This window comes from Sinohyriopsis cumingii, chromosome 15 (assembly GCF_028554795.1).
Source record: "Sinohyriopsis cumingii isolate HCF-2022 chromosome 15, ASM2855479v2, whole genome shotgun sequence".
NCBI lineage: Eukaryota > Metazoa > Mollusca > Bivalvia > Unionida > Unionidae > Sinohyriopsis > Sinohyriopsis cumingii.
The window spans coordinates 17,041,154-17,067,989 of record NC_142975.1 but is presented as its reverse complement, the minus strand read 5'-3'; the positions used below and the strand labels follow the sequence as shown (position 1 = coordinate 17,067,989).

General features: G+C 40.2%; 1 protein-coding gene across 1 annotated transcript in view; it reads right to left on the bottom strand.

The window, feature by feature from the left end:
- Positions 1 to 1,088: 1,088 nt before the first annotated feature.
- The window catches only part of LOC149781337 (NXPE family member 4-like), a 34,292-nt gene continuing 8,544 nt past the window's right edge, over positions 1,089 to 26,836 (bottom strand). The window contains exons 3-5 of the mRNA XM_089934700.1: positions 24,882 to 25,129; positions 24,455 to 24,507; positions 1,089 to 2,059 (exon numbers count right to left, since the gene is read on the bottom strand). Coding sequence (XP_089790826.1) covers positions 1,299 to 2,059; positions 24,455 to 24,507; positions 24,882 to 25,129 — 1,062 coding nt within the window. The 3' untranslated portion in view covers positions 1,089 to 1,298. The remainder of the gene's footprint in view (positions 2,060 to 24,454; positions 24,508 to 24,881; positions 25,130 to 26,836) is intronic.

The following is a 26,836-nucleotide window of genomic DNA, read 5'->3' as shown; positions in this document are numbered from 1 at the left end:
CTCTAAACATTATATTCTGTGATGACAATCCCCTTACTTTCATTAGCAAGATGAAAAACAAAAATCAGAGATTATTAAGTTTGAGTTTTGATGTTGCAGAAATACAATATTGAAATCAAGCACATCAACAGAAAAATATAATTTAATTGCATATGCACTATCACATGTTTAAAAATATTATATTGCTTAATTGCGTTGTTCATAAGACTTCATGTTATATAATTTTCAATCACGTGTATATTCGGCTAATAGTTAAAACAAAGCTTCATTTTATAAATCATTATTTTTCTTTATGAGGGGAGGTGTTATATTAAGTTTGTATTATTTGTTGACCTTTCTTGATGAGTATATGTATGTACATCTATATTTGTGCTTGACCTCTTCCAAAATCAAGTTAATGGTGTACATAACCAGTTGCATTTACTTTGTAAGAACACAGCCTCCGTTTTCGTATTTCACAAATATTTCTTTGTTACTATTTGCACTTTCTTTCGTTCTGTTACTTCTAGTTACGCCTCGGATAGTATCACTTCAGATACCTACTTGTTAAATGACGTTGCTTCAATTTACGTTATCTTGATAATTCTATTTGTTTATATGTGTATAAAAAATAATCTTTAAAAACATGCATCACAGAATAATTAAGTTTAAGCTCTTTGTGTAGCCATTATCATTATTATTATTATTATTATTATTATTATTATTATTATTATTATTAACCTATTCATAACTTATCCTTCAACGGACATATTTTGACTGGTCATGTCTGTTTGTACGGCAGTCAGTTCCCATGCATCCCTCCGTCTGTATTTTCTCTTTATAACCTGCATTCCATCTACACCGACTTGTGCGTATATTAATATCTATGAATATACATGTATCTAAATTCCACGTACCAGTGAGCTTGAATTCGAGTGTGTTTAATACTAACTAGGTATACCTCATGCATTAAATGTGTGCAGAGTGTAACCTCTAAACTTTGTACCATATGTAGTCTACCCTATCCCCATCAACGTACTCAACGTGGTGGATTTATCACACTTCTGTCCATTTCATTTTTCACTCTTATAAACGTCGGGAGTAATATCTTTAGAAATGAAAGACAATTATTTACTGGCAAAGACATGTTATATGCCACACCTATATTCAACCACACCAGCTTCGAACTAAAACCTAAAATGCGACAAGTTTATAAGGCTCATTCAGAACTAGGCACGAAAATACGTTCCTTTCTTGGTGTAGACGTAATTTGAAATGGCAATTATGGTGACCAGAGGAAGTAGAAATACGTTAGGAAGTTAACATATATAAGACAACATATATTTAACCATTTCCTCAACTTCCTCGAAAGGTGGATGAGCATCAAATGTTTTCTTTGCATCTGTGAAATCTCGTATTTTCAAGAAAACAACTTGATCGTATAAACCATGAAATGCTTCGTATGCCATGTTATCGTACATAGAGCTAAAATTGTCACGACTCCAAGATAAAAATGTGTGTGTCCCTTTCATGAAAATTTTGACATGCGGATTTCTCTGCAAAAGATGTCTTACGCTACGTGCTATTCTTTGCATTCTGTCCCAAAAAACATCAGGATGGTATTCTAGTAAATGAACGTACATGTGTACCACAATTATGATGTTTTCATTAGGTCCAATTTCTTCCAGATACGCCGAAATAGGACGTAAATATCGTCTTGGTTCCCACCTCCGTCCTACACTAAAGGGCATTGCGTGTGGAAACCATTGCATTGAGAAATTATGTTGACACAATGCTATTGTAGGTTTGTGCCACTTGGCTGTAGACCAGCTTTCTGAAACTAATTTGCATTCCAAGAGAGGCTCCAACTTTTCAAACCAGTGTCGTGTTGTTGAGTCTCCAAAAAGTACGAGTTTCTTCCCTTTTAAGCACATCTGTATCTTCGTGAGGTTTGAAAATCCCTTGCAATGAAGTGGCTTCCATACATTGTTATAGTAATACCCTGTAGGTGATTGCTGATTCCATGTAATGGCAGAGCCGACATTTGCACACTCAGGCAAGTTCATGTACATGATGGACGCTGAAAAGAAAGCGATAATACATGAATTAATATAGTACAGCAGAATGGGAACAATCAACCATAAAAAACCCGCTGCCTTGCATGTGTGTAAGTGAATATTTCATGAAAGAGTAATGGAAACTGTAATAGAAAGAATTTTGCAGATGTCGTTGTAACATATGGGAATTTTAAATTGATGTATGCAATTTTGTACCTGGTTAAATATGTGGCATGTTTAACGATGCTAGTCCTTGAGTACATATGGATGGGGGACTTGATGGATTATTAATGAGATTTCGTTTGATATCTATGTCAGGCGAAACTGTACACGGGTGAAGATTGGGATTTGTTTATCAAAATGCACAGGGATTGTAGTGTTACAGAAACAGCGTTTTGAATTTTCTAAGCCCTGGAGGTGCGTATATTACCCGAGTTCTGATGGGTAATGTAATGGTTTTGGGTGTGTTTCCCAGGCGAAGTCTGGTGTTTTAAAAATGAATTACACCGAAAATCACGAAGTCCATGCTTCTGTGTAATGTGAAAAGATTTTGCCTCCCGGGGGTGGGCGAGACCAAGGGACGTGTAGTTGAGAGACTGTAAGAGACACGTAGCCAGGGGTGTAAGGAACGGTTCCGCTTAAACGGAGAAAGGGCGAACCTCCACGCTAAAAATGGATTGTGTCTTAATTTCATACAGATTGTTTAATATAAGTCTTAAGATAATGGTTTGAACTGATTTGTCTTAAATGATATATAAATCATTTATGCCAAGAATTGGTCATTATTAGGCTTGTAGGATGTTTCCTGACGGAGATTTGTTTGTTAGCAATAGTGTAGTTAAGTTTTGAAGTGAGTTTAGTTTAATCTCTCTGTTTATTTAAGAAGTGATTTTTTTAAACCTCTGAATTAGTTGTATTAACATTTTAGCAGGATTGTAGGATATAATGTTATTACGGATTTAGTTCGGATTTAGTTCGAGGTAGTGATTAATAGCTAATACTTCAAGGGCTTCATTGTCATTACACGAGAACAGACTATCCTATCGATCAACTAGTATCGGAACTATATCCATTGGAGAAATACATTAATTAACCAGTACTATGTTAATTGTATAAGGAAAGAGATAAGCTAAAGGGTATGTAGACAAATACGGCATTTTTGTATTGGATGCAAGTTTATGACCTGAAACCAATTAACAATATTTGCTTGTTGGGAAATTTGATATTGGCTATTTTGTACCGGACAGTGGTGTGTATATTCAGTTCATGATCAAAGATTATGCTGCATTTGTTTTCTTTTATGATGAAAATAGCTTCCACGACTGAATGTAAGAGAGTGAACGACCACTATAAGACGACCACTATAAGATGACCGCGAGGATCTACATAAGGCGGTAATGCACAAGTAGGCCAGAGGGAACTCGAGAGTGTTCCAGTGTACGTCGACCCCAACCGACACACTATGTTGATTTTGGAGAGTGACCAGCAAACAGTCAACATGTTATGAAGACATGCCGGACAATTAAAGTTCGAATCACTCGATTTTGTGATGAAATTTCAGTACCTTTATAAAGCGGAACTGCTAATTGGATTTTAGAACACTGAATTAATTATTTCTGGCAGAGATGCATCGTATCATTAGTCCGGCACAATTTTCATTTGTTTATCTAATTAATTAAATTGTTATATTTTGTATAAAAGGGAGCTCTTATTGTTCTGTTCTATATCTCTGCTCAGATCTTCAATTAATTCATCCATTAATTTCATATTTTAATATTCGCTCGATTAGGGAAATGACACCGTGGTCGATCATCCTCTAAATATCGATAGCCACCACAAAAAGAAAAAAGCTATTACAGAAACAAACATCCTTTTAGAAAAATCTCGACGCCTTCTGAGTGTAAATATGCCATAATAGAGTAATGGAAGCAAACAACCGATTAAAAGAACCCACTACCTTGCATGCGATATGGTAAATATGCCATGAATGATTGTACTCATGTAAAAGAAAGAAATCATTAAGAGATGTCTTTATGGTCTTTCTCTGACAACATATATTTTTTCATTTGTTTGCGAAACAAAAAAAAAATCCCACATGGATTTCTTTTTAAGATTTTCTTTCACCGTCAGTAAATAAATAGAAAGCAGATAAGGACTAATTAATTTGTAAGAAAGAAGCCAGTTAGAACAAGGGATTCAAACTTCTTTGAATAAAACAATTGCAAGAAAGATCTAGAAATTGATAAAGTACTATCCAATACGAAAATGGTTCTAAAATCCCCCACTTTACGAAACAAGTGTCATTCAAAGCGTCGTAGAAACTCATTCACTGTTTAGTGAAGATAAAGAATTCTTAAAAATAATAATTGAGTTCATTGTCTCAGTAATTATATACAACAAGATATAAATCAATCGCGCATATTTTCTTACCTATTGATTCTACAATGTACCATTAGGAAAAAAGGTAGAGAAAAGTGCAATGACAATATAGCTGAACACTGATTTTTGTTAAAATGACAGTAGTAGTGAAGGGGGACGCATAGCGTTAAGGGGAATTAGCATTACAGGACCCTCATATCCACTATAGCGTCAAAAGTTATAGCGTCACGGGGAATTAACATTACAAGACCCCCCATATCCACTATAGCGTCAAAACTTTGAAGTACACCCTGGGCCACTATAGCGTCTAGGGAAATTGAACATGGGACTATTGGGTTTGTATAGCGACAAGGGAAAGTTGGGTTTGTACAGCATCTGACGTCACGCTATGGGAGATTGGTAACAATGTTGCAACCCTGTGAGGTGACGTCACAGTACTGAGCAAAGTAGTGGGACATAGATTGATATAACACAGACAACAGCCTCCATTCCTTCTCAAGCCTTTCCACTACATAATAGCCATCCACTATCCAATACCAATTTTCTTTCAAGTTGTTGAATAAAACCGAGACTGCTACCATCTTCTTTTGGTTATTCTGTAGAATGGCGCGAACGACCAATGCTTTGACTTTATATTTGTTAAGCACGGACGTGACGGAAAACGTCCCCTACTTCTCTCTTCACATATTATCTACTATCCACACAGAGGTTAGGAGACAAAAAACATAACCAAAATATACTATCCACACATGCGAAGAAGCAAAAACAAAAACAAAATATACTATCCACACATGCGAAGAAGCAAAAACAAACACAAAATATATTATCCACACACGCGAAGAAGCAAAAAAAACCAACCAAAATGTACTATCCACACATGCGAAGAAGCAAACACGAACACAAAATATACTATCCACACACGATAAGAAGCAAAACAAAACCCAAATATACTATCCACACACGTGAAGAAGCAACACAAAACCCAAATATGCTATACACACAAGAGAAGAAGCAAAAAACATAACAAACATATACTATCCACACATGCGAAGAATCAAAAAACTAACCACAAATATACTATCCACACGCGCGAAGCATAAACTAACCACAATTATACTATCCACACACGGGAAGGAGCTAAACAAAACACAAATATACTATCCACACAGAAGGAAAGTTCAAAAACCACACACTCTACTATCTACACAAACGTACGAGAGTGCTTCTAAACCCCAACAATCTACTATCCACACAAACGTACGTGAGCTCATACACACACACACACACACACACACACACACACACACACACACACACACAATCATATTATTAAAGGAGTGAGTGTTTATATTCACACTACTCCACATTCACACAAATTGGCAACTTGAATAGTGTCTCTTTTCTAGAGCTTTGGTTAGCCATGAAAAGGTTTTTTTCTAAACTCCAGATGTACCTGACTAATGGTGACATCTCCCCGGCCTGGCACCACAAACACATCTCCTACTCCAATCCTGCTCCCAATTCAGTCTTGCTCTTGGGAGCACAGAGGCTGGTTGATTGACTTCAGAATCCCAAACGTCCGTTTGGGGGATTCTGAAATGTTCTTGTATTCTATACCACACCCGTGGATGACGAAGTGTTGGTACTGCTACAGATTGTGGTACTGCTGCAAGTGGTTGATGTGGTTGTTGTGGCTGTGGTTGTCGTGCTAGTGCTGGTGCTCTCTGTGGAGGCGTCCTCGCCACAGGCTTAACTTCACTTGTTTGCCTCGTGATAAGGTGAGGCAACATTGGCCTTTTCTTTTGCTCCTCTTCTTTTTTTCTCTCTCCTCCTCCTCCTTCTCTATTCTCTCTTTCTCTTCAATTGCCTACATGGCCAGCTCATCAAACAGGCGTCGGGCGTACTCCATTGCCCATATTATCACAAAAAACGGGCGGATTTAAAAGAAACACTCACTCACTTTTTTACTGACAAATTTGACAAAGTACGGAAACCAAGTGTTTATAGTCGCACTTTCTAACAAAGATAAAGAAATAAAATGCAAACGATCCATTCGTTCTAAAATCTGTCCATCTTTGATTTTGTTTCGTCGCTGTTCAAATCCATCATTGTCATCCGATATTAAGTCGAATTTGTCTGCGTCGTCTGGTTTCCATAGCACTCAGGCATCCAGATGAGTGTCCTTAGCGTCTGTCCCGTACGTCAAGAGATTATCCAGGTAGGCACGGTAAGGGTAAGTATCCATGTTGCTACTGACTAGTTTGTTATTCAAGTACAAGTCCACTCCGCTAAACAAAGAATGCATGAAATTGTTGACTGGAGCTGCTTTCTCATTGCCGTCTATATTACCTAAATTCTTATCTACAATTTTGACTTTCAGGTACAAGTAACTGCTGTTCAGGTCAAGGTAATCTTCGGGCTGTCCTTTGATTTCAAATTCGATGGGAGCTGAATCCGTCAAGGACGAGAAGGGATGAAATTCGACCCATTGGGATTCTTTCATCGTCATCATAGTGGGCGGCATGGCAAACAGATCTAGTTCCGACTTGGAGCAGGCGCAAGACTCTCTGTGCATCATTTTCTTTTGTCTCTATGATTTAATAATCAAAAACTTCTAAGTCTCGAGCAGTTCTTATTTTCTTAGTCTTTCTAGCTTTATAAGCGTGAAGGCTTCTGAAGGAGTGTTTTCTTCGTCGTTTCTTTCTTCCTTGACCTTGCTGTGGCGTCAGGGAAGCAGGAATGCCTGACTCAGCAGGCCCAGAGCATTTATAGGCGTTTCTCGTCGGCCCAAAATATCCTTGCCCGTTTGTAGCAAGACATTTTTGCCTGCTCTCAAGAATGCTTCTTTAGGGTTTTGTTTGTCGATGATGACATTTTGGAGAAATTCTTTGCTTGTGTCAATGCGGCATCTTTCAAGGCGTGCAGTCCACGTGTCACCATAGGTTTCAACACGGGTACCACCGAACGAAAGGCCGATTTCAGCATATCTCCTAAACCTTGTCCTCGCTGTCGAGCGACACGTTGGTACACTGGATACATGACTTACGGGTCGTTAGAGAATCGTTTTCGAAAATGGAGTTTCACCGTGACTTTCACTTTGGTGAATGGAATATTATGTCCCGGATCTAATTTTATAGCAATGTTGACAGTGTCCAAATACAACTTGCTGATGGGCAAATAATAAGGATGTACAAATTCACGGTGAACGTGATAGGTGTTTCCACTTCCTCGTCAGCGTTCGTGGCAGAATCTACTTTGAAAGGAATGACACGCAGTAACGGTACGGAGGTGTGTCACACCACATTATACTCCACCACATCGGAGTACACAAAGATCAAATTCAGTCCTTGGTTCATTTCTACCGGGGAACGAAATAACTTGGTAAAAGAATCGTTGTCGTAAATGGTTTGTAATTTCTTTTTCTTGAGCATTGTCATCCTCATCTCCATGTAGCCGCCCAAGATGTCAAACAATTCAGGACAAAATAAAATGGACACCACTTTACCCTCCGGAAATTTCATTAGCAGGCGACAAGACACTTTATGGTACTCGATGGTGATACCTTTTCTGGCACTCTCCAAAGCTTTAAGAAACCTGGTAGCAATTTTGCTCACTAAATGTTGACCACTAAAATAATAGCCTGGTGGAATTATCAAGCGATAGGTCCACCTTTGAGTTTGTGAGTTATATGTTTTATTCTCATATTTTACATTGGAATCCAAGTTCATTTGTACTTGCTCGTCATGAACTTCAACCGCAAAAAATTCATTTGGAAGGACATTGAGGACTTGTGACGGGTGAATGATTTCCACCAAAGCCACTTCCCAATGGGCTTCGTGATCTAATTGGATGGCCTGAGGTAATTTGGTCGTGTAACAACACAGAGTGTTATTGGGAAACACCTCCCTGGAACTGTCACTGGGTAAGGTTAAGTAAAATTGGTCGTTGTGGTTCACAATTCCAGAGTTCTGTGACTGTCCGAGGGGTCAATGGAAGTCAGAGGAGTGTCTCCGCCCAAAACAGGGTTGTTGTTGTTGTTGTTGGAGTGGTGACTGACACTAGTCGCAAGATTCCCGTTGTTCCCGTTGGAGGAGTATTTCAGGGAAGGATTGGGAAGAAGGTAACCGATGCAACTGCTCAGTAAAATGGTCCACAATTGTTTGTACTCCTTGTTGCAAACTCATATTGGCAATGGCAGCACCGATGACACAATACACCACAAAGATTTGGTAGAAAAAGACGATTTGAGTTTTAGGCACACGTTCTCCACACCACACCCACAAGGGTTGCTTTTGTAGACCTTGCAGAGAAGAACTGGGTGAAGGAGTGGTCACTGCAGTGGCAGCGGTAGCTGAGGCTGTGTGGGAGGGCATGATGGTCACTACTCTTTATAGTCGATGACTTGCGAAGCGACGATTCAAGAATCAAAACTGGGTGGATATTGTTTCCAACGTAGTTTGACTTCTTTGACACGTCGTTAACCCACTTTTCGGGCTCTACGTTCGAGAATGCTTTCGATGTCGTACACGTCGTCATCTTTTTTGGTGACACGTTGTAACTCGGACAAGCAAAACGTTCCTTTGAACACTTCCCGTTCATGTCTTCCAATTTATAGACGACAGGATGACGACCATGCACTCGTCCAGTGACACGAAACAATTCAGTGGTCCAGTTGGGTAAGTGACCTTTGTCAAAAGTGCGCTTGGTTTTGCCAATGCGAACCCAATCTCCTACTGCCAACACTTCACTTTTCTTGGGGACAATTACCGTCGGGGACGTACCAAACAGGCACTCAAAAACGGTCGCTTCGTTATCGGGAGTCACTTCTTGGGGAGCACGTCCGATGCTTCGATGGTACGATTGGTTGTACGCTTGGACCAAGTGCGGTAAGATGTCGATGTACTTGAGAGTGTGGTGATGTGTAAAATATTTCCACATGCGTTCTTTCAAAGTGCGTTGAAAACGTTGCACGATGCTGGCTTTGGTTTCGGGATTCTCGGTGGTGAAAAAGTAAATGTCACGTTTCTTTAAATCGTTTTGGAAAGCTTGGTTCAGAAATTCGGTGCCTTTTGTCAGTTTGCCATCGAAGAGGGTGCCGACCGCTTCGTTTTAACACCAGTTGGAGGGCTCGCACTAACTCACTGCTCGATTTGGAAGTCAATGGTACCTCCCAGGCAAATTTGGAAAAGACATCGATGACACAAAACAAATATTTGTAGCCACGATTGTAGGTAGCCAAATGAGAGGCATCGGCTAAATCGGATTGGCATTGATGATCAATGCCCTCCACTCGAGTGCGACGTCTGGAAAATTTTCGTCGAATGGGTTTGTGTAAAGTGTACGTGGTTTGTTCTTGTAACCATCGTTGCACTTGAGGTAAACGGAGAATTTTCAGTCGAGGTTTGGCATCACGATACAATTTCTGAACTCCTCTGTAACCTGTTGGATGGGCTGGATCGTAGTAAATGCTGGCTAAAACCTTCTCCATTTTTAATAAGCTACCCACTCTTCGCTGATGCTACTTTGGACGGGGCGAAAGGATGGTTTGGGAACCGCTTTACGTGTCCGATGGGCTACGAGAGTAGAAGTCGATGGTAGTGGTGGAGGTGGTGGTAATGGAATGACTTTGGTCATCTTTTCGTTTTTCACTTCTGGTTCCCCTTCTTTCTTTTTCACTTCTGTCGAAGGAGGAGTGGACATCATCTTTTTCACCCAAGCTTTCATTTCTTCTCGTTGGGGTGTAGGAGAAGGGGTCAACAAGGACGCTGCAATCTTACTAGAAATGGGAGCTGCTGACGGTGTTTGAAAGACTTCTCGTGCCTCTTCTTCCTCAGGCTTTCGTGAGGTTGCGTCTGTCTTGACCACTGGGGGCTGTGGGGGCAGTGATGGTGGTGGGCTTTTCATCAAGGCCTTAAAATATTTCAGTGTGGTTAGAGCTGTTTCTTCTTAAGCTTTCTGGTGAAAGAGTTGCAGTCGTTGCAAGAGTTGACCGTACTTTTGCGATTTCTCTGTTTCGGACAAATCGTGACGATCCGTCAATGACTGCAATTCGTGGTGTAACTGGGACATCTCGGTCAAATTGTTCTTGCCAACGATGGTATTCCATCCATCGTTTGTAAGGCACTAAAGTCAGTTTTCGTGCTTCCATTCGATTTTAATGGTCACGTCTAATGTTTGGACTCCAGAGGCCCCTTTTATCTTGCTCTCACGAGACCTTCCAGCATGGTTCACAGTACTCCTTTCAGCACGGGTCCTAACAGGTACAATCAGTTTTGAACAGAAAGTACAAAATTCCTCCACGTTGTATCAACATCTTTTTCTTTTGACGAATGGGGATTTTCTTGTGAACCATTTGGCGAAGAACATGACGATGTTTGGCTAAACATTGTTTCTGGTGTTTTGACAAAGGTATCGTGCCTTTTAAGACGTTCAAACAACATTCGTACACGGTATCGACGACATCTTTGGAGGCAGTTAGAATGAGGTCTTATTCCGCATGGGTGGAGAAGCTTTGGACAGGACGGACAACATGTCCCCATGTTTGACTAAACGAGGAGGCAGTCCTTTCCTTTTCTTTCCTTTGGGTTTAGGAGAGGGATGTTTTTCGCGCGTGTGTGTGTGACATCTTTGCTTGTTGGTTCCGGGACACACACAAACAATACACTGGCGTCCATGACTAAGCACACGCCCTTTAATCTTTTTTTGACTATCGCTTCGTCAAAAAAGTGACAATGTGTTTTCTAAAATCGCCAAAGAATCTTACCCATTGGTTACTCCTCTTTTTCCTTGGACTGCTGAGTCTTTTCTTGAGGTAACGTGGATGCTTGGCTAAGCATTTTGTCGGATGACGAGACCGTCCTTGTATCTTTCCTTTTTGGACAGAAGAATGACGATAGTGACGGTGTGCACTTCTTTGAGGTGACATCTTTGGGTATTTAGGAGCACAAAAACACTAATACTCATGCTTTGCCTCAGGCGTTTTTATACTGGAACGCGTCGCCACTGATTGTCTTTACGCCCTATCAACTTGATGGCAGGCATCACGCGTCGTGGAGGGGGGTCGCAACGGACTAATTTGGGACAGTTCTTGCTTGGAAAAATCCAGTAAACTCTGTAACATACCCGATCTCTTTTGGACTTTGATTTTGGGAGCAGGTACTTTGTGAGCAGCTGCCACTGCAGCTAAAGAGAAGGAGGGTGTGTCACCGCTGGAGGAGAAGTTTTTGGAGACGCGGGTTTCCATGGTTTCTGAGAGCTTTTCTTTTTCTGAGGACTTTTCTTTTTCTTTTTCTGTGGACTTTTCTTTTTCTTTTTCTGGGGTTGTGACCTGGTCTTGCCACTGTTGCTTTTTTCCTTCTTTGGGCTTCGTTTGGCTTTTTTTGAGAGTGACTTTTTTCTTGGGAGAACTTTGGGGCATTAGGATCCCATTTTAAGAGGGAGCGAATGATGACACCTCCTAGAGAACCGCTCCCTCCAGGTTTCAAAATAATTTGCTTTTTGGTTTGAGTGTCGATGCAGGGATTGGCCAATTATGTCAAGGCTACTTTGTTTCTGTCAAAAAAGCGTTTGGTTCGATGAGGAATCTGAGTGATGCCTTGCAGTAATTTAAGTGCTGTCACCGTAAACCATCGTAAGACTTCTGTGATACTGGCTTCTAAGACACGAGCACGTATTTATGGATTTTTTCGCGACTGATGCCATACAAGGCACTAATCATTTTGAGGTCATGTTGACGCTGTGTGAGACAGACCCAAAGTGTCCGAGGTTTTAATAGATTATTTGGTTAAGTCGACGACGGGGACGTGTACAGGACAGGCCCTGCGTCTTGACACGAGTGGCGAAACAAATGGGTACGAAATCGCAAATAATCGGGGGGTGGGTGGGTTTCAAATCGACGAATAAATAGGCGTATGGGGTTTGAGTGGCATCGTCGCCTGAGTTAGCCAAGGCGTTCCTAACTGTTTGGCTAAGACTTGCACTTGCGATTTATCTATAGGGCTTTTAAACAAGACCACGTAATGAGCATTGAGACTGATGGTGCGATGGGCTGTACTTTGTTGAAACAAATTTTGAGTAATGTAAATGAAACTGGCATTACGATGATGCCCTTTGCGCGTAAACCACAGTTTAATTTCTTCTTCGTCTTCTCCTAACATATCGTCAAAAATGACCAGATGGATTTGACTGGGGTCAGACACGATTCCGTCGTCTTCTTTAGGAATGCCTTCCACAAACACGATGGAATCGTCTTCACATTCTCGCAAGAGGCTGTACGCCGATGGCCATTCTTTGTAACACCACACGATTCGGTGAGGTGGACGATCGATCAAATGATGTTAATTTCGATCAAACGTTTGACACATTCGGTTTTGCCTGAACCGCTAGGTCCAGCATTTAACATGTTCAAGGGATGGCGAATATACAAGGCCTCCCAACTGATAAGATCTAAGTGTTCGTCGGTGACTTTGAAAGTGGAGGAAGTGGGAGCAGAGACAGCAGAGGTAGCCATAGTGTCAGGAATGTCACTTTTGACACGAAGACAGACAAGACAAGAGTTTTTATACTTTTTTCAGGACACGTTTTATGATTTTTTTTAAAAAATAAACACGAAAGACAAAAATACACAAAAGCCAAAGGGTTATGTACAGCAATAAAAAAAACACATCGAAACGATCAAAATGGAATATAAACAAGTCACTGTACAACATGTGTTTGGTAACCAAGATGTCCTAGGGTCATTGTATAATGTTCTTACAGGCTCTACATAGTGTACAGTCACACAAGTATCCTCCCGGAATGGTCGTTCATGAATGTCCATGACAGTCCTGTACTGAAGAGAGTGATTGTCCTCGGTGACGGGTTCTTCTGGCACTGTCACTAACACAGGTTTAAAAGTGACTTTTTTCTTTGGACATTTGAATGGAAGATCACAAATCTTGAGCATAATGGGCCACTTCTTGGGTCCAAGCCTCAAACCCCCAATTTTTCCAGTCACGTACATCTGTCTAATGAGGGTGTAAGTCACAAGCTACACACACATCGTCATACACATCTTTGGTACCTAAAAATTGACGAATCTTGTTTTCCCGTAGAGGTCGAGAAGTATCCAAACGAAAAAGCAAAGCTTTGAGCAGAATGAGTCTCTCGTGGACATTTAAAGGGTCCACTTTCATGTCTTTTTGGGTGGTAAAAAGTACTGTTCGTAAAGAGTCCACAAGGAATCGGCTGGTAAACGAAATCCCAGAAAACGAGTCACTAAGACACACACCACACGTCGCCCCAGATTCAACGGACACAGTTCTTGTAATAAGTGTTGGTAATCTTCTACTGTCTGAATAGAGTCATTGATTTCCTTCCATGGAATCTGTTGTATCACTTCTGATAAAAGTTGTGGCACGGTAGCCTGTTTTTATACCCTCTTTTTCGGAAACAATAAATGTACTTTCTGCACAGAGATAATCGTACTCCAGCATCGAATCTAAATGGTTCAGTCACTAACATACACATCACACTTCGTTCAGAACCTTCCTCTTCAACTAAGTTCGCGTTGTGTAAAAGATTTTTGTAATCCTCCAACTTTTCTTCTGGAATTCGTTGCAGTATGTGTATCTCGTAGTTTAAAAAAATCATTAAAATACCGATCCTTCTTATCCTCGAACAGTTTAACAAGGTCTGACCACTAGAACACTTTCTCCTGAATCAGTCCTCTTATAGAATTCAGGTACCAATGGTTTAAACATCGGTGACGTAACGGATGCAATTGTTCTTTACGTTTCACTTTTGACCAGCTCTCGGTAAATACGTTTTCTCAACTCCACAGGCAAGCACCGAATGTTTTCTTGTAAAGTATCCGTGATCATGTCATACTAAAACGCTCTTTTGTCGGAGGTAATAAGTGTACTTTCTGTTCAAAACTGATTGTACTCCAGTAGCTAAACCAAATTTGTTAGTCTGTAGTTGACACACTACACACTGCACAGAATTTACCTCATGAGACAAAATTCGATCGCATAAAAGATTTTGGTAATCCACTAACTCTTCCTCTGGTACTCGTTATAATATGGTCAACATGTAAGTAGTAGGATGAATAGACACCAAAGTCTTACTGTCCTTGTCCAGTTGAACAATGTCTGACCATTGGAACATTTTCAAATGAATCAGTCCTCTTATAGCATTTAGGTACCAGTGGTTTAAACTCCGGTGACGTAACGGATGCAATTGTTCTTTGCGTTTTACTTGAATTTTGACCTGTTCTTAGTAAATACTTTTCTCAACTCCACAGGCAAGCCCCGAATATTCTCTTGCAAAGTATTCATGATCATGTCAGTCAGTATTATTCTATTTAAAATCTTCTCCTAGAGCGAAAGTAATGAACATAGTGAGTAATTTATGACCACTGCCATTCAGTGTAACCGTCCAGAATGTCAACAAAATTTTCTAATGTAAACGTCCTAAAGCTGAATAATAGGGTGAACGAACACTTGATCCAGAAAAATCTAATCCGTTTGTTGACGTCTTTCATTTACCTCTTGTGAATTTCTCGACACAAAAGTTCTACAGTCACCCATTGAGATTTTGCTCTGGCAAGTCCCTGCCAAACGTCCTTGTAGATCTTCTCTTGCAGTTCGCTTGGTAATGCTTGAATATTATTTTTAAATGGGGTTTAAATACTGGTCTCGGTGGTGTCCAACGTTTGACTCCTAGCCAATCTAGTTTCTTAAAGGACATGGTATGTCACTTGAATAATTCGGTCCCACTAAAGGTAGGTAGTGACAATTTGGGGACCATCGAGCACGTTCCAGGTATGGCGTATCTTGTTGCTCCCACTGGTGAAGTGACACTCCGCAACTGAAGCACTTGACTTTATCCCCTTCGCCCAAGTAGAAAAATCCGGCTCTGGCTAATTTTTCGGGGGTCGGTCCTCCCATAGATTTAGGCCATTTTCCTTGGAAGGTTTGAAGACGATTTTCAAAGTCACATTATTCAGGCAAACGCACAGGGAACGAATATTCGTGTTTCACAGGTTCGTGTTCATGAGGGCAGGGTGAAATCAACAGGAGTTGGCTCAGTGTTGGATGACATTCGTAGGGTGGTAGACGCATGGCCTCACGTGAAAGTTGACATTGACAATGAAAACCAGTAAAGACTCCACGATAACGAGTGGCATCGCTTTTGCATCCATCAGGTTTGACACGCACAGCATCCCTTTCTATGGTAGGTGTAGTGGTAGTAGTAGTAGTAGTGAGAACAATGTTTTCATGATGCTTTACTGCATCGCTCTCATCGCAAGGCACAGCATCGCACTCATCTTTAGAATCATTGAACTTGAATGACGATTGTTTAAAAGAATTAATCTTGCTCGCTTGGTCTTGGTAGTCACAATGAACTATCGATCTTGGACGTTGTCCTTTTTTATATACTGACCAATATCGATGTGACCGTACGGCAAAGTAAAGTGATTGGGAAGACGCACTCTCTTCTGGTACACGATTTGATTCAGCTTTACCAAAGGTCGACTGACGATTTGATGAGCGGGCAAACGTACAATCTTGTTCGGTTGGTAGGTGGTCGCTTTAAAGTCTCCATCCTCTCCAGACTGCAAGGCTTCTTTCAATACCCCAAAGTTCACCACTTCACAGGTGAGATAATTGAGAGTTAATTATTTGACTTTACGCTCGGTGTGCACATCTCCTTGTTTGTCCCGGTATTCGTAGCCGTAATTTTTAGGACCGTCACTAGCAAAACTTAGAATCTTTTCGTTGGGGTGTTCGTCTGTCCAGGTTCCTAAACGGTCTCCTTCGATGTCAGGGTGATGTTGACCCGGGAGATCGATGTAGATGCAACTGTCCGTGTCAAAGTACAGGACGCGATCACCTAACAGTTCTAAAGTTTCGTACAATTTTAAGCGAGCATGGGCTGTCACGTAAGCCGCAATGATGACATTTCCAAATTCGTCGGCTTGTACAAAGTCCATTTCTTCTTCGTAATTGACTAAGATTAAGTCCTCACGAACGACGTCTACGTGTTTCATGTATATGGTTTTGTCGTAAATTATCTGGCAGTACTGGGAAGGTTCGGTCAAATACTCTGTCTTGGGTAAACACGGTCGTTGTGCCATTTTACCCCACAAGCAAAATTCCTTGTTTTTCTCCACGTGGTCAAAAGTGATGCCTTCCTGCTCCCAGTATTTTTTTTGAATTTCTTTTGGTCTTCGGGAATCTGGCACCAGGAGGGATATCTGCTGGCTTATTGTTTCAGTTTCAAAAAGACATCCACGTAGTCTGCGAAAATGCCTTTCTGAGTCTCGTCGCCCTTGTGGTATTTTTGTGTATTGGGAAAGTGGTAAATTTCGTACACTTCAAACAGTTGGAATCCCAGGTCAAGAGCTTTAAACAATTCTACGCTAACCCGCGTTCCCATCAAGGCGCGTTCTTCCTGGGTGTGCTGACAAGCCTGGTCTTGGTTACATGTTTCGGCACAAGTACGATACAAGGGAAACATCAGTTTCCCTTGGCAATGGTGAGGTAACACTGGATGGTACAAGTCCGTGGGAGGCAAGACTTGGCACTTGATCAAACCTTCGTATTGTCGAATGTTGTCAAGGTCATTGTGTTTTGTCAGCAATTGCGTGTGCCCTGCAGGAAAGCGACAATATTTGCACACGTAAGGATACAGCGAACACACGTCCAAGTATTTGATTTCTTCTCCTTTCTCTTCGTCAGCGTGGTACAACAAAAAGGTAGCATTTGTTCGTCCTCCGTACAAACTATCCCTCGGGTTCAGTGGGTCCACCAGCGTGTAACTTTCCACGATACGTTTAAACTCGGAATCAGTTTTCAAACGGTGATCGTATTCGTGTTCCCACATTTTCACCACTTGGCATCCTTGCTGTTCTAACTTCAAGCGTCGCTGACAAGAGGCCTGGTACAAGTCTTCCACGGTTCGTTGCAAAAACTGATTTTTAGTGCCACGTTCAGGGTAACAGATGGGACATCCGTGAAATAAGCAACCGTTAAACTCGTACACGATCTTGGGGTTTTCTAAGTCCCAGCCATCCACCGATTACGTTCCGATGGTCTTTTCGCCTCCTCCGTTGCGTGCGTGCTGAATCCATTTGTCTTCCTTGTCGCACAAGGAATATAACCAGCGTAGGGCTTTGACCGAGTACTGACGTTTGACAAAGTTGTTTGTTTGAGGACTAATGACAGCCAGGGTGTTTTCAGACATGCATCCTTGACGGTACACTAAGGAACACTCTTTGTAAATGGTGCAGGCTTCTTTTAAAGGATCTACCCAGTTCGCGAAATTTTCCACAGCAACGCCGTAAAATGTCCAGATCGGAACGACAATAGTTTAACACTTCTTCTTGAAAGTCGAAGGGATCCGAGGCGTGAGCCTGGTACCAAGCGTAGAAAGCTTCTCGTTGTTACGTAAGAATGTTGTCGGGGTCGTATTCGTGAGCCTCGGGAAAATGGGGTAGAACGACGTGTTGAATGGCTTCGGTATTGAAAAAGTGAGGAAAATAACACATGGCCATTTATGTCATTCCAAACGTTTTTGGCATTCGGCTCAAAGGCATGGCGAAATAGCTCATCGAATCTTTAAACTGTACTTGTCCCACTTGCATGGATATGATTTTGGTTCCGTTCAAAGTGACTTTAGGACGTTCGGTGCCTTGTTCCGTATAGTATCTCAAAATAAACTGTCTATCGTATCAAGAGAAATTGTGAGCCATCACTGTGGCATGGCGATGACAATCTCCGTAACGTTCGATGTCCTCTTGGCTCCACGTTTCGTCGATGGGGTCTAAGATCCATTGGGCGAAATCGGCCAGCGTGTTCGAGCCTCGAAAGATTTTTTCACGTCCTCTAGGAATCTTACTGCAGTGAGGACAATGACTAAAGATAGGCTCTTGGATGCACTTCTCGCACGCTCGATGAGCCACACAGTAATTAGGAATGTGAATGCCGGTCTCTTGCATGCATTCGAAATCGTAAAAGATGAAATTTTCTTTCTTCTTGTGGTCATCATCTTCCTGTTGGGGTCGATATTTTTGAATGTAGCATTGGTGTTCCAAGTCCTCGATTTGGTGACACATGTGACATCGTTTCTTTCCTGAACATACGTGTGCCTTGACATTATTTGTACGTATGTCTTGTCCACACGTAGGACACAATCTCAGGAGTTGACTAGCACTTTTCTGCTGTCAACCTTGCGTCTTTAGATGTTGTTGGTAACAGGTTTGACAGACAAAAGTGCGCTGACAAGCAGGCCAATGCACTCGTTCTTGTCCTTCGTCCAGACAGGGTTGAGAGGCCAAACATCCTGAGCATTTTGATCCACAATGTTTGTGTTGCTCTCGATTGTTATAGCCATAGTCACATTTCTCACAATAATATTTGTATCCCAGGAATCCAATGAAACTGGTAATGGTATCGAAATGCTCATTGTGATAATAGACGTGAATGTATTTTCCGTCTTGGAAGTCTTTGCCTCGAAACAACAGAGGTCCGCGCACTTCTTGAGGGTGCACTTTCAAGGTGTAGCTTGGTGCCAAGACGTCTTGCAATTTTTGCATTTTAGGAATGTCACAGGGTGTGTCTTTGGATAGCCATGCTTGCTGTAACAGGAGTTCTGCTTCACTTCGTTGTTTGGCTCGGTCCGATAAATCACGTTTCTGCCTCTTACTTTCTTCTCCGTTCTTCACTAATTTATGCGATCGTTTCATCTTGACTGCAAAAAGTCAAATGACTACATTTAAACGCCATGGGACACTTTATATCCATGGCAGCCACGTGTATATATAAAGGGTGTGTGACTTCCCTTCCCATAGTCATTTCACTCTTAAACCGAGCAGAACGATGGAAGAACCTACATAGATCGAACTTTTGATCAAAACTTTGCGAGGTGTCATAAGAAAATTTTCTTCAGACAAGCCGATGGACTGCTCACCCTCCTTTCGAGATAAAAGTCAGGATACTTGCTATATCTGTAAGAAGAAAGGATATTGGTCTTCAGAGTGTCCAGACCGTCAAAAAAGCAAAACAGGTGCTAGAAGAGACAAAAATCAAGATACCTGTTATCATTGTCAAGAAAAAGGACATTGGTCTTCAGATTGCCATAAGAAACAACAGGAACATGAAGAAGAGAGGGGTTCTGGACAGGAAGAAGAAGAGGTACCCTCGCCAAAGGAAGAACCCAGGCACGTGCAGAAAGAGAAACATGAGAAGAAAAGAAGACGAGGAGAAAGTGAGGAAGGATTGGAGGAAAAACTTGTGAAAGTGAAGAAATTTAAAAAACAGAGAGAGTGAAGACAGACAAAAAAGAAGCCTATGAACTTTTTAAAGTATTATATTGTGCTGTGAATTGGATTGTAAATTTTGTACCAGAATAGACCAGGCATAAACCGTGTCTTTTGTTTTTGAGTTTTAGAATAAGAAACTACATTCATGCACTCACACACGTACAATATGGGTAAAAAGGGCTTTTTGAGTTTTAATTGATTTTGGCAATTGAAATAATATCTCTTTTCGAGAGAAGTGAGTGGTACTGAAAAGGACCGTTGAGTATTTGTTTTGAAAAACAAACTTAGAAATGGGAATCAATCAGCTTTAACTGCCTTAAGCCTTTGCTACGGTCAAGGCCTACTTCTGGACTGCCTCCTGTCGATGATGATTTGGTAGAAATCACTTGGGGTGGTACGGCAGGCGTAGGAACAGGGTTGGGTTGTTTAGCTCGGGAAGGTCTTTTTCTCTTCGGTCGTAATAAAGAAGTCTGATACATTTGTTTCAGACTCCTTAACTCTGCTAAAATGTATAAGAATACCGTGATCGTTTGACTTTCACTGTCCTCCTTCTCTCTTAGACCTTTTTTCTTCTCTGCTTCTTCTTCCTGTCGTTTCTTTCTTGCCTCTTCTTCTCGCTGTTGTTGAAGAAGAAAAGCTTGTTCTGCTTCCTTTTGCTGCTGTAAAAATTTCTCCATTTCATTTTTCTGTCGCTGTTTAAAATTATCCACATGTGGTAAAGAAGGAGAAGATGGCGAAGGTACTCGCACCGGAACAAATTCTTGCGAAGAAGAAAGAAAATTGACAAAATCCCAATTAAAATCAACCTCTTCTGGAAGTAGGCTTGTGTTGACTTGAGTAACCGCTGTTATTCCATTCCTTCCCGTCTCCACGGCCGGTGCACCCCAATGCATCGTCTTCTTAGGTTCAGTCATGATTGAAAACTGTGTCGCATGGATTGACTGCGCACAGACGCTAGCGCCTCTATGTAGGGAATGTGACTTCACAGTCCACTCTCTTCGGATTGGAAGATTGGTTCCGTGTTGAGACTAAATTTTGTAACGCGTGTTTGGATTGGTGAATAAACTCAATCCGTTTCGATCCTCCCTTCCCCTATAAATAACCGCAGTTCACTGCATTCCCTTCACCTGTTCTCGTCACAAAGATGTGGACCAACGTAGAATCCTCTACTCTCGCTTACCCATGTATGTCGTCAGGTGATCATGGACAATTGTCAGGATCACGGATACAAGCATTTGGAAAAGAAGAACGTATGTGGAGAGACAAGGCTGTTTGAAGAGGGTTCTGATTTACGGACCAGAAGTCAGACAAAGTTTGAGGAAAAGAAGGAGACCAATGCGATGCCCTCTATGTTAACGGAATAATGTTAACATAAACACAAAGGCCCTTTTCAGGGCCACTCATATGCCTCGAAAAGAATTGCTTTCTTGCCTCAAACTTTTTTTTAGCATGTTGTATAACTGTTTGTCTGTTTTCTGTGTTATATCAGTCTAAGTCCCACTCCTTTGCTGAGTACTGTGACGTCACCTCACAGGGTTGCAACATTGTTACCAATCTCCCATACCGTGACGTCAGACGCTATACAAACCCAACTTTCCCTTGTCGCTATACAAACTCAATAGTCTCATGTTCAATTTCCATTGGCGCTATAGTGACCCAGCGTGTACTTCAAAGTTTTGACGCTATAGTGGACATGGGGGTCTTGTAATGCTGATTCCCCTTGACGCTATACATTTTGACGCTATAGTGGATATGAGGGTCTTGTAATGCTAATTCCCCTTGACGCTATAGCGTCCCCCTTTACTACTGACAGTGTTACTCAAGGCGCACTTGATTCCTCCTTAAACTAAATAACTAGATCAGTGCACTGCTAGAGACTGAATGAAGTCGAGCGCAGTTCCTAGAATTAATAAAAAGATGGTTTCCTTCATAACAGAAGGTTAGGTTCTCTCTGCATTCATTGGAGGATGATCTTGCAATAAAAGGGTCTGAGTAAGATTTTATGCCTTCTATTGCAGTCCCAGCTCTTTCACAGAGATGTAACTTTATTAGTAATGTTGAGTTACCAGCAGCATGCTTCTCACTTACATAAAAACGTTATTAGGTAGGTAATGATGATGCTCAATGCTTATTTTCCTGTTTATTTTGTAGTCTGAATATGCAAAACAGCCATCATCCAATGAAATATCCATAAAAACATTCAACATTCGGCAAACCATCCCACAGAGTTTTAAACTTCAATAAGCACGAAATAATATAAGTTTACCACATTTAAATAAGATTCAAATAATACAAGTCATACAAATCAAGTAGGCATTCAGCACAGACTCATTCAGTAATGGGTCTCATTTCTTAGAATTTAATTACACGTCCTTTCAAATGGCGATAATTCACTTTATTAGCTCTTCATACATCCTAAATCTTTTCTAAGGTTCTTATTTACACACCCCGAGAAATGCATAAGACAACATCGATGTGAAAGTACGTAGACATGGATGAGGTCAGCTTAAAGATGTGATCCAGTACAAACTGGATTCAATATCGCGCGCTGTGATGTCACAATGAAAGCTGCGAGTGTCGAAAAAATTCGTACTATCCTGTCATTGTTTATGATAGACTGGATGTCCTGTTCACGTGATTAAGTTTATGGCCTGACACCATCGTAAAACTCAATAGCGATCAATAATTTTGTTCGGAAAGTTGCTTTTTTTTTAAAATCACATTTAAGACGCAGAGCATTCAACAATAAGGATTTAATAGGCTTTGGTTCGACTATATTAGTATTAAATTTTAGAATAACAATATTTAATTTAATTTTATCAAATGCACATACGTAACCAATACCACAAAGACTTTAAGCCACATCATTAAATCCGCCTAACTGATCACGTGACACTTACGTTTTAAGATAATAGTAATATATACGTACATTAACATAGGCTATTTTATTTTCATGTACAAACTAAAAACTCAAATGCTGTTATGGAGCATTGGTGTAGCTTTACACGATTCATGGAGGAAAAAAACGCATTACCTAAATTGTCAATGTCTCAAGTCGTTGTGCTTACGTCATTATACCCATGCACCAACATTTGAGGATTGCAGAAAGTTCTTGTCCCGGACGCTGCACCTCGGCGCTTGATTTGACGTAACACTGGAAGGTGTACACCGAACGTTAAATAAAATACGTCCTCAGTTTTACTTGGAAAACTATCAAAAGCTAAAGCTACTGATTTATGTTTGAAAAATCCGCCTTGAGTTAAAGTTGCAACAGTTAATGTAAAAATATTTGAGAGAAACATCTTAGTTTATTGTCAATTATCTTCTTAGTAGGCACTATTTACTATTCAGATAGGTTAACGAAATTAGTATGTTTAGGCAATGAATCAATGAAATCAGTATATTTAGGCAACAAGTTAATGAAATCAGTATATTTAGGCAATAAGTTAATGAAATCAGCATATTTAGGCAATAAGTTAATGAAATCAGTATATTTAGGCAATAAGTTAATGAAATCAGTATGTTTAGGCAATGAGTCGAAGTGTGTGGATCTAATACCCTTCGGTTACTCTTTCAAGTCGTTCACATGCCACTCCTGTGAAGATGAAATCGCTGTCATCGCAAAGAACTCCATAATTCGCTGTCTTAACCGTACTACAAGTTTCAGTTTTGAACACACATCGTTTGAACTGGTCCAAACCTCACTCACAATGGAACAAAGATCAGTTCATTTTTTTTCTTCTAACGCCCTCCTCCTAATCGAAAAAACAAGCTGACTAAAACTCCTTTTGTAGTAGTTTCTTAACCTCCTTGTGACTGGATATTCGATGGGTGGCAACCTTATTATTCTTTCAGATTTGAATTTTAACTTTGACTGCCGTGGAAATGCTTACACGTCAAAACTCAGATATTCTATCACATTTTCAACCTCAAACAGTCAGTTAGCCAACCCAACCACAAACATGGTCACATTTTAGACAGGATTCTTCACTGAACTGATGATAATATTCTACAGCCTTCATTGGAGTCCCATGAAAATAACTGCATCAGATCATCTCTGCGTTATATGTCATCTCACCGTCTCACCGCATCAGTCCCTAACCCTCCATCGCTGTCTGCTACTAAGAGAAACCTCCATATGATGCACAGAACCCAACTAAAGCATGTCATTCAAGCAAACCTAACATCTTTGATTTTTGTTTTGTAATTTCATGGTGTTTGTTTTTGTAATATTGTTGTACATGTTTGAATGTGTTATCCAATATCGTAAAGCGCTTAGAGCTTCTAAACATTAGGCGCTGTACTAAGTCCACATTATTATTATTATTATTATTATTATTATCATTTCGGTAGTTCATCTATGCTTCCATGAACATTATGTTGCTTTTATATTTAAAGTAACTTCTACGTCCAATGAACAGATGCTTGTTACACATTTTATGTTATTAGTATGTTACTGATATTTTTTGCTGTTATGTAAAATGCATACATTATTGGTTACATACATACCCGCATATAAATTTTACATTTGCCGTTGAAGCGACGAGGAGAACATTACCATTTTTTTATGATCGCCTACACCAACAGACATAATTTATGATTCAGACAGTAAATGTTAATATGTTGTCCAAAAACCTGATATAACAAGTAGGGAACTGTAAACAAATTTGCAAGACGACAAAAAGAAATCGTAAATTTAATATTTCAATTTTACAATTTTAAAGTGCTTACTTACAACTCTTAACGTCCACCTCAATGTTTCCAGGAACAGAGATTCCATAACCACCTCTAGAAAAGAGTAATGTAGAAAAACATCATAATGGAGTTTTGAATACAATTTTGTACAGAGCCTTTCGACACTCTCGCGGAAGAATAACATGCGCAAGACCTTTGGAATACAACGATGATACAAATTCATACTCTGTAATCTGTTAAACAGACTGTAAGGACAATACAAATGCCGTGAATACTTTAAAATTATGAACTTTAATAAATATGAAAAGATTAACAAGAAAAACTGCAACTTGAATTTATCTCATTCTATTTGGATTTTAATCAATAAGCTAAAAATAGTCAAAAGAAAGGAGAATTGTTGAAACTCAAGTAAATTAAAATGCAAACTAAACCTTGCTTCATGTAAATTTGTCAGTGCGATGACTTACGGAGAGAGTAGACCTTCCTCTGCATTAGTGAAAAGAGGACGATGACTTGGAGCCCCTAAAGTCACTTCGTCCCAATCGTGACACAGTAATTTAATATTGGAAGGTTTCCAGCAGTACCAGGACATTCCGCCATTTTCCAATGTTAGATTACATAGTTCTCTCCCTTTAAGTATACGTGCCAATGGATGGCAGCGCGTATATTCCTCAACGTCACCAGCCTTGAACTTCCCCATAATATATCCCACGGACTGAATTCAGAAAGGTAAAAATAATAAACAAAGTCTTCTAGAAGAAACTTTTTAATGTCATTTGTTGAACTATCTGTGCAACTCAAAAATCTGATCCGCTTCTAAGATTTACTTTGACCCATTCCAACAATTTCGTGCTAAAATGGGTGAAGAGGCAATGGTCGAAATTATTGACTACATTACGTCCCCTGACGTGGTCTTTGAATGTGTGTGAGTTTGGTATGACTCGACCGGGGTTCTAACCAGCGACCTCCCGCATCCGAGGCGGACACTCTAACCATGCAGCCACCGGAGCTGTCCGTGATCTTTGATTTAGCAGCTATAAATGATGTCCATCCAAAACGAGCCATCCTTCCAATACTAAACATATTCATTGATGTAACGGTTGTGCCAAATGTCAATAATATATTAGCCGTGCAAGTTAAATTTATTGATAAAACATTTTATATATTTGCTTCTTTAAAATTGGGTTTAATTTTTATAGAAAATGTCTGTGATAAGATTTGATCTTTTAGGTCAACCGTTGATATAATTTCAAACAGTCGAATCTTAAAAATATCCAAATTTCATTTGCTAATCACATTTGAGTGGTTTATTCACGTGTTTTTATGTTTTCTACCGCTCTGGTGGCCTAGTGGTTAGAGAGTCCGCCTCGGATACGAGAGGTCGCGGATTCGAACCCCAGCCGAGTCATACCAAAGACTTATAAAAATGTTACTAGCAGCTGTCTCGCTTGGCGCTCAGCATTAAAAGGTTAGTGCTAGGACTGGACGTCCTGGTGTCAGGATAATGTGACTGGGTGGGACATGATGCTACATGTCTGCAGCATGATGCCCCAGTGCAGACATCACTATAAACTGTCACACTGCAGATATAGTAGTGATATGACAGAAATATTGTTAAAGCTACGTTTAAGTTCAAATCACACACACACTGTTTTTGTTTTCTGGAGCAAATTAGGCTAAAGCGCCTAGCTCAGCGTATATACCCCTTTGTTTACACACATGTTACTGAGCAATAAAATAATGAGATGAAAGGTAGGTATTGAGGGATCGTGTTCTTTATTACACTCTGTACAAGCAAATGTACTAGTTATTATTTGCGTCACGCAACGATTTATAAAACGATTATAAAATGCTTTGTATGATTTCTTCGAATTCTGAAGAATATTAAATATCACTGGAACGCTTCTCCTGTATAGAGTTAAATTGGCAAGCTAACATCTTTACCCTTCAAGTGGTCATGCTGTTCAAACATTCAATTTAAGTATAAAGCTGTACAAGAATACAATTCATTATTATTTATTGAAAATCCTATTATTATCATCTTCCAGACTATGATATAGTAAAAGTCATACAGGTCATGTATGGGCATTTACACATCTTAAACTAAATACAAATTGTTGTTTTACAATATAACGCTAATTCTGTTCAACCAAAGTCTATTCAGTTCTGATTACTGAATGATTATCACCTTAACTGTTATCAAGAAACTTCCAAACGAAAATTATCGAACTCTGTGGACCTTTACAGGTACTAAACTGGGTCATGAAGAGAGCACGTCGAGTCTAATTGTCACAATATATGGTAGGAAGAGTTTCCTTATCAGCATGTGTAGCTTTTATTTTGATATCACAGCGCGCGATATTCAAATGCGGGCTGAACTAGATCACACCTTTAGGATGATCTCGTCCAAAATATATACGTG